This window comes from Centruroides sculpturatus, unplaced genomic scaffold (assembly GCF_000671375.1).
Source record: "Centruroides sculpturatus isolate CEXI.00-Female unplaced genomic scaffold, Cexi_2.0 scaffold45, whole genome shotgun sequence".
NCBI lineage: Eukaryota > Metazoa > Arthropoda > Arachnida > Scorpiones > Buthidae > Centruroides > Centruroides sculpturatus.
Genome location: NW_019384310.1, coordinates 84,690 through 104,472, shown reverse-complemented (window position 1 = coordinate 104,472; position 19,783 = coordinate 84,690). Strand labels below are relative to the sequence as shown.

Here is a 19,783-nt window from a genome sequence, read left to right as displayed (position 1 = left end):
TTACATTATAAAAATAATAATTAAAGTATGAAATTTTCTACAATAAAAATGATATTTAACAAAAACAAAAAAGTGCTGGTATGTACAGTACTTTTTGTAAGTGTACGTATTGGTAGGATTACCATAATACTCGAGGGAAAAATATTGATGGATTAGCATGAAAAGTAGTCAGAAAACAAGGCAAAATAAAGAGAATTTATTCATATTTTTCAATCTAGTAAATGCAGGCATATAATATAGTTTCAATTTGCATTCTGTGCCCCAAAGGAAAGTAATTTCAAATATAAAAAAATTATTTTACCACTTAGACAACAAGTACTATTGAATAAAAAACTCTTATAATGAATGCATGCATATTCTCTAAGCAACAGAGCTGTTACNAATTTACAGAATTAGGTTACAAATTTTATTTAACATAGAAGAAACTACATGTTCAGTCCTAAGGTCAGAGTTCACTTCTTAGAATGACTGTGGGTGGTACTTTCCCCCACCTGACTTCGGTGGAGTGAGGTGTCTGTATAGAAGAGGGTGGCCATTTCAGATTTTATTTTGATTCAGTTCTCAGTCCTCTGACTACATACAAGTCTGGATTATTTTATGCGCAAATGATTTGGGCACCTAATACTCTGTACCAAATATCAATTCTCGACATGTACTCCTTCATACCTCTATGCTGGTAACGTAATCATACTGCCATTTTTGGCAGTACGATTTTATAGATTTCATAGTTAATAATAATATAATGTTAAGAAAACTATATCAACAAAATATGTTTTAACTGTATTAACTATTTTGATTTTTTAGTAAGAGCCATCAAATACCAAGCATTAGTCTAATGTGGGCTTGATGTTGGCTACGTATGGCCTAGGTTGTGATCAGTTATTTTTAAATTAGAAGTTACAAAATGCACATCCTGGCAGGCCATTCCATTTGTGGCCCACATCTGAATTCAGGCCAGTTATTTTAAAAATCTCAAGTAATAGACTGCTTTTGCCATGAGTCAGATGTCTGTTTGTATGGACTGTACCATGGTAGCTTACAGCCTAAATTAGAGTAAGACTTTTTAAAAATTGAATACAATAGACATTACTTGTAATTTATTTGTTAAATTATTTTTCTTAAGTGAAATTTAATGTATATGAAAATAAGAAATGGCCACCAAGCAAATAGCCCACCAGGAAAATAAAGAATTTCTAGTAAATGCAGGCATATAATATAGTTTCAATTTGCATTCTGTGCCCCAAAGGAAAGTAATTTCAAATATAAAAAAATTATTTTACCACTTAGACAACAAGTACTATTGAATAAAAAACTCTTATAATGAATGCATGCATATTCTCTAAGCAACAGAGCTGTTACATTTGTGTATACAATGTTGCCACCTAGTCAACAAATACAATAATAATCATAAAAAATTTAGCACTTTTTGTCAGATTTAAATGTAAATGGTTATGATTTAACTAGTAACTGTGTGATCAGTTGAAAAATATGAACATTTTGTTTATTTTTTCTAAGTACAGTATGGACACAGACAGAGCCTTTAAAGCAATGTTTTCCAAAGTGGACCTACGGACCTCTGGAGGTCCTTGGAACCACTGATGGGGTCCGTGGCAGATTAAAATTAATTTGGGAGTGCGTGGACGTCAGGGAGTCTGTGAAAGGTTTAATAAAAAGTAAAATGATTGTGATCCATTTTTATTATTATGAAAGTATATATTTATTGCATACATTATGACATTTTAGAATTTATTTTGTTTATTTATAGAATATTATAATTATGTTTATTTAATTTTTCTTTTAAAACAGTGATAATTATTTCTTGTTTTTTATAATTATAAAAACTATTTAATGACTAAAAATATATAAATAATTCATTTATTTTGATTAAAAACATGTTTTTCTATGAAAATTCAATAGATAAAATAAAAAACTTACTAATTTTATATTTTTGTAATGTAATTTATAACACAATTAGAAATAAATTATACATTTCTTTTTTTTTTTTCATTATATTATATCTGTTTTTCAGAAATGGGCAAGCTTTAGCTAGTAATTTCAATAAATATTTCTTTAAATATCAAAACATTTTATTTATATTTTATTTTTATGTCACCATTCACTATTCAAATCATCAAAGTTAAATTTGAAATTTTGCCATTTTGTAGTTGTGTAGAGTAATTTCACTTGAGGGTTCATGGTCAGGTTTTTGCTATGAGGTTTATGGATATAATAAGTTTGGGAACCATTGCTTTAAAGTATGGGCTGTCCATACTTTAAAGCAATGGTTCTTACATTAAGCTCATTGTCCAGAGAATCAAAATTCTAAAAAGCAAAATGGCTTAAATTGTAGCAATTTATATCTAACTTGATAAAAATGTTAGGATAACTTTATTTGTTTCACAATTCACTGAGCAGTTTAACTCAATTTGAATGAATTAAACTGATGTTCAAGTTCCAAGTAAGAGATTGATTTCAAATATCATTTACAGGAACTTGAATTATTGTTTATTTCTGTGAAATTATTTTGCATTGTTTAATTGGAATCATTTCAATTAACTTGAAAAAAATGTAATTAATTTTTAAAGAATCACCATCATGCAAAACAATTTTCAAAGAGGTTACTATATTCTTTCACTAAAAAATAATTCAAAAATATGAAAAGACCCATAACAAAAGTCAACAATTATTCAAATACAAAATCAGATATTGTATAAAATAAAAATATACTGGTCATTTAAAAAAATGTTAAAAATTAGAATTAAATTTATAATATAAATTATTAAAATTATTAAATTTTAATATTAAAAAGTGCATACTGTTAAATGTCTTCATAAGTGACTACTACAAAATCTTTCTCACTTGTTTCTAGCTGTTTATACACAAGTACGAATGTTTTTGGCCTTCTTTAGGTACACTGTGGTCTGTTAGAGCGTCAGTTGGTAGATATTCAAACATTATCAAACATTCGTACTCGTGTATAAACAGCTAGAAACAAGTGGGAAAGGTTTTGTAGTAGTCATTTTAAATAGTTCTAGCTCCAAATGCAGAGAAGTGTCTTTGTGAATGACTCCTTAAAACATTTCATGAAGGTTAAACATTTGTAATTTTAAGTTGAATGTTACTTATGAATTTTATAAAGCTCTATAAAACTTAGCATAATGATATTTTAAGAAATAGTAAATTTAGATGGCCAAACATATTTTAAGAAATATTTTCAGTCAATGAGCTATTTTAAAATTTAATGAATAATCTTTGTGTTGTGTATGTAATGTATTAATTTTAATTTTTAAAAGTTACTCTGGTTTTTAAATAATTTTATTTAAATTACTTAATTCAGAAATTTAGTTCTAAAGTTTCATCATTTTAGTAAATTGTTTTATTATTTGTAGGATCTATAAGCAGAAGATGGTGAGATTATGATTAAAAACATATCTTAAAATATTTATGGCCATTTGAAATAAGATAACTCTTTTTAAGTTATGAATTTTAAAATTTTCATAATCATTCCAATTTCAGGATATTCTGCAATTAAAAATAAATGAATATTAACAGAACAATAATAATGAGTAATACAATAATAATACAGTAATTAATTATAATTAAATAAAAAAATGTTTTATCAAATTATTAGAAATCTTCAGATTTGAAATATAAAACAAAAAATGAATGATTAAAAAACAAAATATCACATGTATAAGTTGCCAAATTTTGTTTTATTCTACACTTCAAATTTAAAAATGGCTGATAAATGCGACCAAAATAATTTGTCATTCAATTAAAATTAATTGTTGGATTTATAAGGTTGTTAAAAAAAAGCATTAATTGTAAAAAGGCAAAGTACTTTTATCAATAAGTTTTAATTTTGCTATTATATTGCCAAATTAAAATGCAATTAGTAAACTCTGAAAGGTTGTTTATTCTTTTCTAGTCATCCAATTTTAGTCTTCCATAATTATAAGCATTGAGAATTTGATAGTTCAATTTTAATTTACATTAATTAATTGACAAACAAGAAGAATTGATATGCATGTCAATAACAAATTTGATAATATATTATTGGCCTATGTATATTCTATAAGGATGAACTAGCTACTAAAGTTAATCTGTTAAATTAATCAATGAGATTTTAACAGTGGGCAAATTTGAAGAAACACTGTTTTTGACTTAATTAACAGGCATCTTCAGACATGGACAGATGAAAGTGGAACCTTTCATCTATCCACGTCTGAAGATAGCTCATTAACTAATTCAAAAACATTGACATTCTTTCTGTTTCATTCACTGTTAAATGTTTATTCTATATTACCGAATTGATAATTAAAATAATTCCTTTGTTTAAACTATTGAACCAGATTACCATGAGCTCTTTTTTACTTGTTTTTAGAAATTGCATATAATAATAAACATTAATATTTTTCTCCAAAAAATAAATTTAAATGTTCTCACAATAGAGCATTGTGATATAATTTAAAACAGAATAATTCTATTATTTTATTTTAAAAGTATATTGTAAAAATTAAATTAAGAATACAGAGAGAATAATCTTCAAAAGATGAAATAATTTTGAATTTATTTTAGTTATTATTTAACTTAAAAATTCCAAGATATTTAAGATTATTTCCAAAAATATACTTTCAAAGATTATTTTAAGAAATATTAAAATATAACTTTTTGAATATGATGCATTAACTGATATAAATTTTAAATAATTTGTATTATTAACTAAAAATATACTGGAGGTTTAGTTGGATGACCAGATGTCTCTGATTTTACCTGTGTTTAAGATTTGATTGTAGAATTAAATTTTGAGTAGATTAATTTTATTGATACCAAATATAATACCACCAATTTATAGATCAATTAATGAATAAATTTTAAAAAATAAGTGAAGTTCAATCAGTTCTAGACCNATGACCAGATGTCTCTGATTTTACCTGTGTTTAAGATTTGATTGTAGAATTAAATTTTGAGTAGATTAATTTTATTGATACCAAATATAATACCACCAATTTATAGATCAATTAATGAATAAATTTTAAAAAATAAGTGAAGTTCAATCAGTTCTAGACCCATTTTTACCAATTCTGGAATGTGTCCTTGGTTGGATTGTAAATGATATGATCTATTTAGCTTTAGGTTGCTTGATACCATAGGCAAATGTGCACTTGTACAACTTTTACTTTCCCAGCTGTTATGTGTAATAACAAAGAAAAGTATTGAAATCATGTCAAAATTGACACACTGAGTTTATTTCAAATCATGTTTGAGACCTCCTAAATCCAAAAAAGTCAAAAAAAAAAAAATTCATGGATGTGAGTGTGTTGTCATCTATTGGTTTGTTTGGAAAGTTCATAGCGATTTTGAAGAGAGATAAAAGAAACCATTTTAAAACTAAAAATATACTTTTATTCTATTATGTATGCATTGTTGTTTTTAATGACATGTTGCCATCTACAAGAGAGCTTCATAGAACTTTCCAGTTTTTCCCACAGAAAACTGTTCCACATGGTTTTTGCAAGCTTCCAAAATATCAGTTTTTATCATAAAGGGAATTCTTCAGAGAAAAAATGGTAGTCCAACGGGGCAAGGTTGGGTGAGTATGGAGTGGGGTAAAACATCCCAGCCTAGTTCTAATAATTTTTGGCATATTTATAAGGACGTGTGCAGTCTGGCATTATCTTGTTGAAACACAATGCCTTTTCTATTGGCCAGTTCTGGGCATTTTTCTTTAATTGCCATGTTCAGTTTATCCAGTTAGGAACAATACTTATCAGAATCAATTGTTTGATTCTGTGGAAGCAGCTCGTAGTATGGGATTCCTTTCGAATCCTACCAGATGGTGAGCATGACCTTCTTTGGATGAAGACTGGCTTTTGGAGTTTTTAATGGTGGTTCATTTTTCTTATCCATGATTGTTTTCGGTTGATGTTGTTATAGACCAGGGGTGGCCAACCTGCGGCTCGCGAGCCACATGCGGCTCTTTGAAGGATTATTTGTGGCTCTCGATAAGCGTACTTGTGTTCCCTTTTCATTTTTGTGCTATTATATTTTAAAAAATTATTATCGTTCCGTATGTGTTTCAAAATGTCTTTTAAATTACTAACAACAAATATGAAAGCTAAGTCCAACGTTGTAACAAATTTCATTTCCGTCCAAGTTAAGAATGATATGACTCATCGAAAACTGCGCAAACGAACATAAACAGTGGCATAATCGTCTGTTATCAACCGACTCCAGACCGATTTTGAATTTGTAAACTGTCATTGCAACAGACAGTTGACATTGTGCTCTGGAGGAAACAATTTGTATCACTCTTGCTACGGATATAATTTGTAATCTGGAATTTTTTGCATACCTTTTTAATACGTATTTAATTCCGGCTCGCGAAAAATTTCAAATTTTGAAAAATGGCTCGGACTATCAAGGAGCTTGGCCACCCTGATTATAGACAATCCACTTTTCATCACCTGTCACTAAATGCTTCAGAAAAGGGTCTCATTTTCATTTTGTTTTTCAAGAGAATCACAAATGGAGATGTGATCCAATAAGTTCTTTTACATTAAGTCATGAGATATCTGAATGTCATAATGATTCATGTATCTGAACTTCTTTAGATGTTGAAATACAGTATTCTTTGATAACTTCACTATATCTGCAATCTCTCGAGTTGTGTAACGAGGGTTTTCATCTAATAACATTTTGATCTGGTCCTCTTCAATAATGGGGGCCTTTCTAAGCAAGGAGCATCAGAAAGACCTCTGTTCAAAGGTGGTTTGCTAAATTTAAAGTGGATAATTTAAATTTCAGCCTCAAGGCTGAAATTACCCACTTTAAATTTTATTTAAATTTGATTCTTCTGCAGCACTCCCACCATAAACATCACATATTTCTTTTTCTGTTGGTACAGCCTTTTTGCTTTACGATAGAAGAAAAGAAACAGGTGTCGAAAATGCATGTTGTTCACATCTATTTTCACAATGAGACAAATTAAACAATATTTGAATAATCTTAATGGGTTTTTTGTAAAAAACATATCTCAAGGTCATTTTTCTTAATATTCATTGGTTTATACAGTTTTAATAATTTTTGTGTCAATCAGTGTCTCAACTGTTGGCTATCAAAAATCACTATGAACTTTCCAAACAAGTCAATACTTTGTTTAATATCTCAGGATGGGGTAAAGATTAAGAAACAAAATTTTGCATAGTAACTTACATATAAGGGGTGTTGATACTATTAAATTTTGATAGTTAAAAGTCAAGAGGGTGGGGAGATAGAGGGGTGTCATGTGTCATATCTCAAGAAGTGTTAGACTTAATGAAGATGTTATTCATTATTAGCATTTACAATTTTTTATGAAACTCATCATTACCCTCAAAATTAAGTCTTTTGCCATTTTATAATAATTAAAAATATAGAACATTTTTATAACAAAATCTCATAACAGATGGCTTTACAGACATTTATTTATTATGATTAATAATATAAAAGTTATTTTTTACATAAAATCTCATAACAGCTGGGAAAGTTACACAACTTGTTGCTTGATTTTTTATGAGTGTCTAATTAAAACTCTTATCACATGATAGTTGATATTGTACAAACTCTAGGATTCTAGCCACTACTGGTTTTCAAATAGTGAACTAAGACTGAATATTGAAAAGCATATAGTTGTACTGTACATGTATGAGATCTCTACAAAAGAATTAAGGATTAGATTAAAAAATATAATACTCTTTGTCAGATCTGAACAACTAAATACTAGATAGCGTATTAAGCATATAAGTGGTATTTTGACTTGCTTTACCGTATAGTGTCAACAGAACTGTGGTGTGATTTTGTACAAAACAGTTATGCATCAACGAAAACAGGAAATAATTTAGACAATTTAATGTGAACAGAAGTATTTATATATTTTTGAAAATTATAAATTAAATTAGAAATTAGTAATAAACAGCAACAAGTAAAACGGCAAGGTCATGTTTGGGACAAGACTATGTCTCAGAGACTCACTAATAAGCAGAATCACTTTGAAGCTTAAGAAGGGTCTCATTCTTATTCTCCAATCTTCTTTGGTATTGCTGCTTTTGGGCACAATTGTTCAAACTTCGCCGGCCACGACCACGAGGTTGTCCACGATGCATTTTCGACGAAATTAACCTATGCAATTTCGAAATTTCTCTTTGTTGCATGTCGGCCCGGGTTGAATTTTTGTCAATGCATAATGAAAATTTCCCATTTTTGAAAAAAATAATATGTCAAATTTTTATCAGTCCCATGATTTTACTATACTAGATAATGTTAAAAAACCCCCTTGTAACAACATAAAACCGTTTTAACGTCATATTTGAAGCACTCCCAAATTTACAAAATTAGGTTACAAATTTTATTTAACATAGAAGAAACTACATGTTCAGTCCTAAGGTCAGAGTTCACTTCTTAGAATGACTGTGGGTGGTACTTTCCCCCACCTGACTTCGGTGGAGTGAGGTGTCTGTATAGAAGAGGGTGGCCATTTCAGATTTTATTTTGATTCAGTTCTCAGTCCTCTGACTACATACAAGTCTGGATTATTTTATGCGCAAATGATTTGGGCACCTAATACTCTGTACCAAATATCAATTCTCGACATGTACTCCTTCATACCTCTATGCTGGTAACGTAATCATACTGCCATTTTTGGCAGTACGATTTTATAGATTTCATAGTTAATAATAATATAATGTTAAGAAAACTATATCAACAAAATATGTTTTAACTGTATTAACTATTTTGATTTTTTAGTAAGAGCCATCAAATACCAAGCATTAGTCTAATGTGGGCTTGATGTTGGCTACGTATAGCCTAGGTTGTGATCAGTTATTTTTAAATTAGAAGTTACAAAATGCACATCCTGGCAGGCCATTCCATTTGTGGCCCACATCTGAATTCAGGCCAGTTATTTTAAAAATCTCAAGTAATAGACTGCTTTTGCCATGAGTCAGATGTCTGTTTGTATGGACTGTACCATGGTAGCTTACAGCCTAAATTAGAGTAAGACTTTTTAAAAATTGAATACAATAGACATTACTTGTAATTTATTTGTTAAATTATTTTTCTTAAGTGAAATTTAATGTATATGAAAATAAGAAATGGCCACCAAGCAAATAGCCCACCAGGAAAATAAAGAATTTTCTGGTGGGCCAGTCCACCACCGATCACATATAACTATATTGTAAATATATATTATAATAATTAATGTATACTATGTATAGTAATTTCCACAGTAAAACTTATTTATTTATATAAAAAGATAACAAATTATATTAATTTTTGCAATAAATTTGAACTATTTAAAAACCTGTAATTTAAATGGTATTCACTCAACCTGAAAATGACATTTTGAAATATCAAAAGTACTTGTTTTTAATTAAAAACTTTGCAAATAAAGAAATGCTAAAAGACAGTTTGGTTTATTCTTAACTTAATAATCGTCATTATTTTTCTAGTTACTTCCTGCAGACTGGTAAAAAATCTGAAAATATTGAGTTTTGTAAAATATTTTCACTTTGATAATAGCAGTGTGAATTGGATTTACATCTGAGGAGTTTCTTTAATAAGCACATTATCCTTATTCAATTTTTTATTTACAATTATGAATCATTTAAAGGTGAAAAATACAAATGTAAAAACTGTTTACATTTAAGTAAATGCAACACTATTAAAATGTACTGTATATAAGCAATATATGTCATCAATTTTATATATATTAAAATTAATTTAGAAAGGTATTTTTTCATCCATATATGTCTTCTTTCATCAGTCCATTTCAAGGCACCCCTGAAATGTCATTACACCATCCTAGTGTGCCATGGCAATCTAGGCCATGGCCACTGGCTTAATAGAAAACTTCCTTGGAGCAATATACTCCAATTATTGAAATTCACTGATAGAAGAACTAGTCATTATAAAGTGATCAAACAAAGATGAAATAAGGATTACAAAATGTTCCATCAGAATGCATGATCACAATTCATAGCTTCTGTAGAATGTGGCACTTCTAAAAGCAAAAAAAGCTTTCCATCGTGAATACTATTGTTGTTTAGTAGTTATTGATCAATTTAACTTTGAAAATGATTGTTCTGCAGATGCAACAGATACCGTTTCAACTATTAAAATATATCCGACTTTTGGAGAAACGTTTTTCTGCTAGCACTTTCAGTAGTGTAAAACTACCATCATCAGGCGGTACATAGAATTCGATAATTTAAGCTTTCCGAACGATGTTCCGACGGTTCCTGTAACGCCACTGCACGTAAGTGTTCTAATAATAGTATACATCGGCGTGAAGTGCAAACTTATTATATCATTAAAATATATGTATAACATCCTTTTAATCCAAAGAATTTTTCTTGGTAGATAATCTTACAGCATTTTGGTTAGAAAATTACAGTTTTATTTTAAAAATTTGAACTCAAATGCATTTCGGGTTGGCTTACGATTCCAACCCCTCTTCAGTGCTGTTAAAAAATATACAAATTGTAATAAAGGACACGACATTATTTAAATATCACATAAAAAGATTTCTACAATACAAAACTTACATCTCATATAATGGTACATTTATGCAGAGTAAGCCGGACATTCTGATGGGCAGCCCGATGTCCAGCTTGCTCCGGGGAGCCCGATGTCCGTCTGAGAGTTAGTTTTACACAAAATAGAACAGTGCACGATTACAAATTTTAGTGAAGACATAATCCTATACAAAAGGTATGTTGATGATGTGTTTATTCTATGGAAGAATGATACAAAAATACACCATTTTTTGAATGAAATAAATGCAAACGATGATGGTTTAAAGCTTAAATTGGAGCAAATTAGTAACACGGAAGTACATTTTTTGGACATTGGCATTTCATTCAAGAATGGTGCTCTAAACATAAAGGTATATATATATCAAGCCCATGCACGACCCGTTGTACATCCCATTGACATCCAATGATCCACACACCTATAAATGCTGAGCATTTAGAACACTGCTTAAAAGAGTTTTCCAATATTGCTCCAACATACATGACAGACTGGAAGAGCTGGATAGGATTATGGGCGTGGCTAAAATCTTGGGCTTTGGAACAAAAGCCATTGAAGAATTAAATAATAATTCTTACACAGATCCTAGAAGAAAGAAGAAAAAGGGAGATAGTAGCAGCAATATCACAAAGTTCACATACAACAGAGGTCTATCTGATGTTATGAAAGAGATAGCGAATCACAAAAACACAACACTACTATACAAAAGGGTTCCCACGATATATAACTTACTCAGAAATGACAAGGATAAGATCAAAGAGGAAGAGCAAGCAGGCATATACAGGATACTGTATAAGAATGACCAGTTAAGTATCAACAAAGAACATGTGGGCGTCACAACCAGAAACCTAAACAAAAGAATCAAGGAGCATAAGTATGATATAAACAAAAAACACTATTCAACAACATTATCAAAAACGGTGGCACAAATGGATGGGTCGACAGTCGAATGGGCAGAAGCCAGAACTGCTGCACCAATATGTTTACCAACTCTTGCATTAACATTGGAGAAATGTGAAATCTGTAGATCTAGCCTGGCTGGAAAATGTTTGAACTATAAGGATGCCACGATTTTGCCTTCAGTTTGGAAGTATATAATCAAAAAGAACTCATAATTTAATGCCATTGATGTATAATATATTATTATACTTACAGTATATTTGTATTTATTATATTTATGATTGTATTTCATTATATTTAGTTTAATTAGTTCAATTTTAATATGTAACGGACTAATTAGTTGGTTTCGTTTTTTTTATATTTTGAATTTAACATGATGTTTGAAACACTTTGAATTTAAAATCCTTAGTCCTTTCGATAAGAACAATTGTTAAAGAACGACTGTAAAAGTTCACGTAACATCAATAACCTGAGGATGACCCCTTGAGTGGGTCGAAAATGTTTGTTCAACATAATAAACAAAGTCTCTCAGTAATAAGGTGTGGTTGACATACAATATAAATGGACATTTGAAATCATTAGAAGACCACATAACTACATTAAATACTTTTTGTTGGTTACATTTCATTTACTTCAATTCATTCAATAAATAATTAAATTTAGTTTGACAGAATAACAACTCATATTCCTGTCATTTGAAAAATGAAGAAGGCCAAACTATCTTGATGGATTTTGGATATCTTTTTAACAAAAATACCCAATAATATCTAAAAATGTTAACATTTTATTAACTTTTTCAGCATCTTGTGCAGATTATAATTTTCCATGTTATCAAATATAAAAACTAGATATAAGTATAAAGGATGAATCATAAATCTAGGAGGAGAAATATCTTACACAAGACGTGATTTCTCACCTTTTTAAGTTTCTTTTGTACTCATTCAAACATATTATTAAGCCAAACTGACTGTTGTATAAGATTGGACTATTTTCTGGCAATTATAATTTTAATTACTAATTAATTTGTCCTAGAGGGAGGAATTAGGTACCATATTATTATTTCCTTTTTCTCTTTTTTTTTTTTATTTTGAAAATGTTATAAATTTAACCTTTGTATTAGCCACCAGTAACTGGAGTTTTTCCTGTTGATAGCAACTGATATTAAAGAAATAAATGAAATTAAATTAAATAAGTGCTATATTGTGATATGTATATCTAATGCTAATTTACCATTATAAGCTCTTATTGATTGCATAATAAAAGAACTTGCACTTGTAATTAAAATTGTTTTCAGAAATGTTCTCACTTTTAATTTGTGTTTTGCCAAAAGTATCTGCTTACAAAAATGTTCTGCAATTTTCAAAAGGTTGAAAACCACTGTGATAGATAACATCAAATTAACTCTCCAATGTTGCTTATACCATTTCAAAGTAGTTTTATATGTTTTTTATAAGAAATACTTAATTTTCGTTTGGATATATATTTTATATAATTAATCTTCTATTGTTATCTTTACAGTATAAAAAAAATAAAATGCCTTTTCACGTTACATAGCTCATTAATAAACTAATGGCTGTTACTCTTTTCTGATTCTTAAACTAATTTCTTCTGGTACTAAATTAATAGACTGCTTTCCTTTTACTCTGTTGTCTTTCCTTTAGACTTACTATTTTTGTAAATTAATGGCTTTACAAGCTTAAAAGCATCGATCAATAAGATATAAAAGTAATAACCTCTTTAAATAAAAACTGTTTAAAATCATTAATTAATGACATTTAAATGATCAGCATACAATAGTTACATTTCATACATGCAAAAACTAAATAAATAACAGATTACTGTCAAATTTATTTTTCAGTGCCAAATTTCCAACATGCAACACTCATTGACTAATGGAAAAATTTTTATTTTCATTGTTCTAGGGTTCTTGCTAATGCAATTGAATGCTGTCTTCACATTTCAACCATGTGGTGACCACTGGACCAAGAGTAACTGTTTTCTTGCAATCTTCAAATTATTTATTGCTTTGTCACATTGAACAAGCCTACTAGGTAATAGTGGAAGTCTAAATATTGATCGTTGGATTATCATTGATCAACTATATGTATATATTGTTCATGTTCTGTTGTTCCAAACATCATTATGAAGAACTTTTAATCAATATTACATTTTGGATTGAAATATATTGGCATTCTTATATGTTTATAGGTATGATTGCATTCCTACAAAAGTGATATTGTACTAAGCTTATTGAATGTGTAGTGGCTTGGATATATATTCCTATATTTTTATATATAAATACATTCATAACATTATAAATTTACATAACTCTAGATACAATCCTCATAGATTTAAATTCATTTTTAAAATTATTATTCATATTTCAGTTCAGAGTTTGATTCTTTTATCTGCAGAATAAACTTTATCACAAATGATTTTCCCAATAAAAATAGGGAAAAATAAAATCATAATGAGCTCATAGTGGAGAATGCTTTCCAGAAGTGAAGATGAAATTCCTGGAATAAAACTATTACTAAAAAACTTATGTCTAGTTATGAAAAATAACTAGACATAATAATTTTTTGGGTAGAATCTTAGTGACAAACAATAATATTAAAGACTTGACTAACCACTTTATGTAAAAAAATATTTCCATCTTATGGATATTTGGTTTATTTAATTTATAAACTAAGACATATTCTGCAATTGGTCTTTTAAATTTTTTTTTTCTAAATCTCTTTCTGCTGTGTGGGTACTAAGGTGTTATTCCATATCTGCAATGAGTTAGGACAGGTCAATAATGATGGTGTTAAGAAATAAGGGATGTGACACAATATCTCTGGATGAAAACACCCTTGAACATTTCTAAGAATATGATCTGGACTCAAACTTGGTCCCTCAGATGGCAGTCTGACATTTTTACCATATCAGCCATTTAGTTATCTCTAAATTTCATTTTGTTCCTCAATATTTATAATTTTATTTTTTGATTTTTACAGATTATATAGAGTTATAAAAAAAAAAATTTACTTGCAAGGAGTAAATTTGGTAATACCAAGAGGCAATAGTGCCTGACTAATTAATTTATTAATTAGTGTTTCAAACATTATTTTTCAAGTTCACATAAACAACATATGCAAGATTTAAGTATTTCTTGTGATATGTAATAGGACAATTACAGACAGGGCCAGATTACCATATTACCAACTACTCCGTACAAGTAACTTTTTGATTATCCAATATGTACACATTTCTGTTAAAACCAATGTAAAGTTTATTTCATTTTTAAAATTAATTCATTAATTTTCAGTTAAAAAGTTAATTAATTTAATATAAATTCTCTAACAAATACACATTTTTTATTAATTACTGTTTTTTTTTTTCAGAATTGAAAAATAAGTTGGGTTATAAACAATTTTCATTATATATCTTCGCAATCAAATTCATCAATTACAAAATGTTGTATTTAGAAGATTATCTAGAAAGTAAGTATATATTGATATTTATTTACATTATTGATACAAAATAAGAAAATATTAATTAATTTGATGTAAATTATTTAACTATGAATCAGTGATCGAACATTTACCACAAGAACTCCGCGACAGATTTACAGAAATGAGAGAAATGGATCTCCAAGTACAAAGTATGTATAACATTTCATATTCATTAAAATTTTTAAATAGACTACTATATTTATTTTTAAAAATTTTTTAACTCTTTCTGCTCTATGGGCACTAAGAGGATCTCTTTCCGTACCTGTCATGAGTTCACACATGCTCATAATGGAGATAGCTGGATGGTGACATAATATATTTAAGTCAATCCATCTATAAAAATTTGTGCAATGATCTGGATTTGAATCCAGATCCCCAGACCAATAGACCTAGTGCTCTTACTGCTTGGACATTCAATCATCATAGGAAGATAGTTACTTTTTATTAAATTTACATCTGTAAAATTAATTTTTCATTTTTCTTAATTATCTTAAAACAGAAATTTCATATTTAAAGTAAAATTGAATCCATATTTAAATTAAAATCATATTTAATATAATTCAAGTTGTGAGGTAATTCTCACTGCAATGCCAAAGAAGGTGCATGTGATCATGAGACATAATTGTACAGTGAAGCAGTCAACCAATAGCAAGATCAAAGTTTATATCAATGTGAAAATAAGAGGAAAAATTAATTCTATTGTATATCATTAATCATATAACTTCAGTTACTCATAGTTATATGAGATACAATTAATTGTATTATATAACTGTAATTGTTCCTTTCTGGAAATCAGAATTGATAAATTATAATTTGACAGAGAAAGAGGGAGTTGAATAACCAAGACTTCTCCAGAAAAAGAGCTTGGAGTAAAAAAAAAAAAAAAAGAGAGAGGGAGAGAGAACATTTGAAGTCTGTCTTCAAAGTCCTCACATTTTCCAATGGATTGAATCTCTCTCTCAACTTTTAATGAAGTTGTAATTAGATAAAAAGTTTTTGTCAAATGTAGCAGTGCAAATTGTTAAATTAAGTTTTAGTAGGTAAAATATCTGACTTCCTGTCCCAAGAGAAAGGAAGTCATATTTCTTTCCTACTTATCTTCTAGAATGGTCATGCACCTATCTACAGTAGAATAAAATACACCATAGATTCATGACCAAGGTTTGTCTCTACAAACCAATTTGTGTTATCCTGATGTATAAACAGAGTACATTCCCAGATCTTTCTTGGTTTCCTATGTCGTTTTTTGTGGTTTTTGTTCCATGTTTCCTCATTTTTCCTCTTTTCTATTGCTCAGTTATCTCTCCTACCTTGGCTTAATGCTACTCCTAAATATTTATACTTCGCATATACTATAAGTTTTATATTTTCCTTGTTTTTACTAATTTTTACTTCCTTTAAATAAATAGCTTGTTTTTTTCCATATTCATAGATAATCCAAGCATACTTATATTGAAGAGCATTTCATATACATTATGCAGAAGTTGATTAACTACATAAGCAAAATCTTTGTACGTAATTCATAATTCTGTTATTGATAAATTCTTCACTACCATGCTTACTAGTTTCTTCTTAAAATGACTAAAAATGTTGTTCTCTGTCTTAACTTAAAAGATAGTTTAACGAGTATAAAGTTCTATTTGCATGTTGATTTTATTTTTGAAGAATTTAGAATGTCCAGAATAACATCTGCTATTGGTGCCATTGAAACAATATTATAATTTAAAGTTAGAAGGTGGCATAGTAAATTGCAAATAAAACATAAAAAGTAATGATGATAATTGGGTACAATTTCACACATCATGTGTAAGTTTCTATATTGTAATTAGTTACTGTGTTTATGTACCATAATACTATAAAGCAGGGGTGCACAACCTGCGGCCCGAGGGTCACATAAGGCCCCCTTTCAATGTTTATGAGGCCCACGGAGGGTACAGGCCAAATCCCTTCTTTAGAAGTTTCTAAGCATAGAACTTTTTCCCTTTCACAAAGTCATTAGCACCCAACTGTTTTATGACTTTCCCTGAGGTGAGAAATGGGGGTTGTTCTATAAATAAGTTCTATTTCTAGCTAACACTTTCTGGTTTAGATATCCAATATTTTAGATCTAATACATAGGATTATAATGATTTTTTGAAGAATCAAATAGAATAAAATGATGTTAAAACGTCATTTCCGATGTTATCAGCAAGTTTCTATTTTGGCGGGAAATTTTCAATTTTATGCTTCGGAAAACTTGCTTATTTGTCTAAATAGCGTCAAATAACAAAAATAAGTGAAAATAGCACTGAAAAACCATGAAAATAATGATTTTTTAGCATTTGTTTACATTCTAGATTCTGATTGGTGTAGTCAAATTTGAATCAATCTTTTCTGAAAAGACACTTGTTTGTCAGCCTAATGTCATTCAAACTAGAAAAAACTAACCAGAGTTCAAAAAGGATTGTACAAAAGCTATAACAACCAATAATTTACAACAATATCTCTCCATAGACTAATAGAAAAAAAATTTTTTTGCATCATCAAATTTATTATTATTAAGTTGGACCAAGAAAATTAATACTCTAGTTGGAATAGAGTCGTATGACTAAAAGGAAGCCATTTGCACTAAAATATTTTGGATTTAATAATTATTACAAGCCACAAACTTCTTGTCAACAAAGAGGGTTGTAAAATGATTCCAGCTAGAAAGTTGCAGTTTCTTTTGTTTGAAAGAAAACAGATATATTTAGGTTATTTAAGTAGTAAATTAATTGGAACTTTTTATTTACTTTTATTTTTACATTCTTTTTTTCGTAAATTTAAAATTAAATTATTATTTTTAATTTTTATTTTATTTGAAATTTAACAGTCGTAAACTGTGATATATTTGTGACAGAAAAAAAAAAAAAACAGATTGATTCTAGCGCCAATTTGAAACGAGATATCGCAATTTTAATAATTATATTTAAAATATTCAGATTTTCCACTGCACTGTGTTAATCACTTTTGATTCATTTCTGAACACGGGGGTAAAACTGACGGGCCATAAATATAATTTAGGTAAGAATGGTAACCACATTTATGATGGATTAGTGTCCTGCACCTGGCATGTTGACGATCTGACTCACAAATTCTGAGAAATGGTGGAGACGCCCGGACAGGGGTCGAACGAATTAAGACCTGCCTGGCCACGTGTGCGTAATAGTCTTCTGTCCCCGCCTCTTTAGTCTTTGGTCAGAGTGGATACAGAACAAAGCACGTGGTAGTCTAGCTTGCCTTATCTCAAACATGATTTGTTGCGGGCCTCAGAATTTTCGGCACAATGAGACATTGTTTTGCAGAGTGAACAGTATGGCGCCGGGCATTAAACGCAAGGTCAATCGCGAGAATCATCAGTTTCAAGAAGTGGAAGTGTGGACTAACAAGTACTGTTTTGTGCAACAGAACAACAGCATTATTTGCCTTTTGTGCAATGGAACAATAGCAGTGCCAAAAGAATTCAACCTGAAGCGACATCATGAAAGCCAACACAAGGATTTCCTTCTGCAAGGTACGGAACGCAAACGGAAAATCGAATCGTTACGACGATCACTAATCAGCCAACAAAATGTGTTCAAGAAACAATCTGGAGAATTGGATGCGGCTGTTGAAGCCAGCCTAGAAATATCTGCTTTAATAGCCAAGAATGGGAAACCTTTCACAGATGGCGATATGATAAAAAAGTGTCTTATCATCGCAAGTGAGAAGATGTGTCCTGAGAAGACAAAGTGTTTTCAAACAATCAGTCTTAACCGCATGACGATACAACGGAGAATCTCGCAAATTGCATCAGACATTTCTGGCCAACTTAATATTTTAGTTGCAAACTGTGCTTATTTTTCTTTGGCTGTGGACGAATCCACTGACATATCATCAACAGCACAAGTGATTGTGTTTATTAGAAGTGTTTCACTAGATTTTATTGTGAATGAAGAATTTCTTGGCATGGCATCACTTTCCGGACATACAACTGGTGCTGACTTACTTACTGGTTTATTGAGCGTTTGCAACAAATCAGCACTGGACTTTGACAAGCTATCCAGCATTGCCACTGATGGAGCACCATCTATGGTTGGATGTGAGAATGGCATGGTCACCTTGCTGAAAAACCACCTTGGGGACAGGCAAAAGGAGTTAGTCCAGTATCATTGCATAATTCACCAACAGCAACTTTGTGCAAAGAAGCTGGGATTTGAACGTCTGCTGAAAGATGTCTACGATACTGTGAACTTAATCCGCTGTCATGGACTCAACCATCAACTCTTCAGATCATTTCTTGAAGAAATAGATGTTGATTATGCTGACCTGCCCACGTATACTGAAGTTTGTTGGCTGAGCAAGGCAACAGTCCTCGAGATTTGTGGAGCTATTGGGGCCTATTATCACTTTCCTGAAAGAACGGGGGAACACTACAAGGAATTTGGAGGGACAAAGATGGCAGTGTGATTTAGCTTTCCTTGCTGACATTACTGCTTATCTAAACGACCTTAATTTGAGATTGCAGGGAAAGATGCAACTTGTTTCTCAGTTGACAAGTAACATCAATGCATTAATGACCAAACTATCACTTTTCAAGTCCCACATGCAATCAGAGAACTTTACACACTTTCCACATTGCAAGGCCATGAAAGAGAAATACCCACATATGATGGATTACTCTGACCAAGTAAACACCCTCCTTACATCATCCAATGAGAGGTTTGGTGAATTCCAGAAATACAAGATCTACCTGCAACTTTTTTCAACTCCATTTGATGTGAAAGTGGAAGATGCCCCTCCAGATGTCCAACTTGAGT

The 19,783-nt window shown here is 30.0% G+C and overlaps 1 protein-coding gene across 8 annotated transcripts in view; it reads left to right on the top strand.

The window, feature by feature from the left end:
- Positions 1-19,783, top strand: part of LOC111621081 (inhibitor of growth protein 3-like) — a 32,288-nt gene that overhangs the window by 2,573 nt on the left and 9,932 nt on the right. For 3 of the 8 annotated variants that reach the window (XM_023363156.1, XM_023363143.1, XM_023363149.1), the window contains exons 2-4: positions 13,392-13,677; positions 14,856-14,954; positions 15,044-15,115. In XM_023363156.1, the coding sequence (XP_023218924.1) occupies positions 13,572-13,677; positions 14,856-14,954; positions 15,044-15,115 (277 nt within the window). In that variant the 5' untranslated portion in view covers positions 13,392-13,571. Of the gene's footprint in view, positions 1-1,520; positions 1,674-10,276; positions 10,295-13,391; positions 13,678-14,855; positions 14,955-15,043; positions 15,116-19,783 lie in introns of those variants that run through there. The other 5 variants (XM_023363185.1, XM_023363173.1, XM_023363163.1 and 2 more) reach the window with 4 other exon arrangements.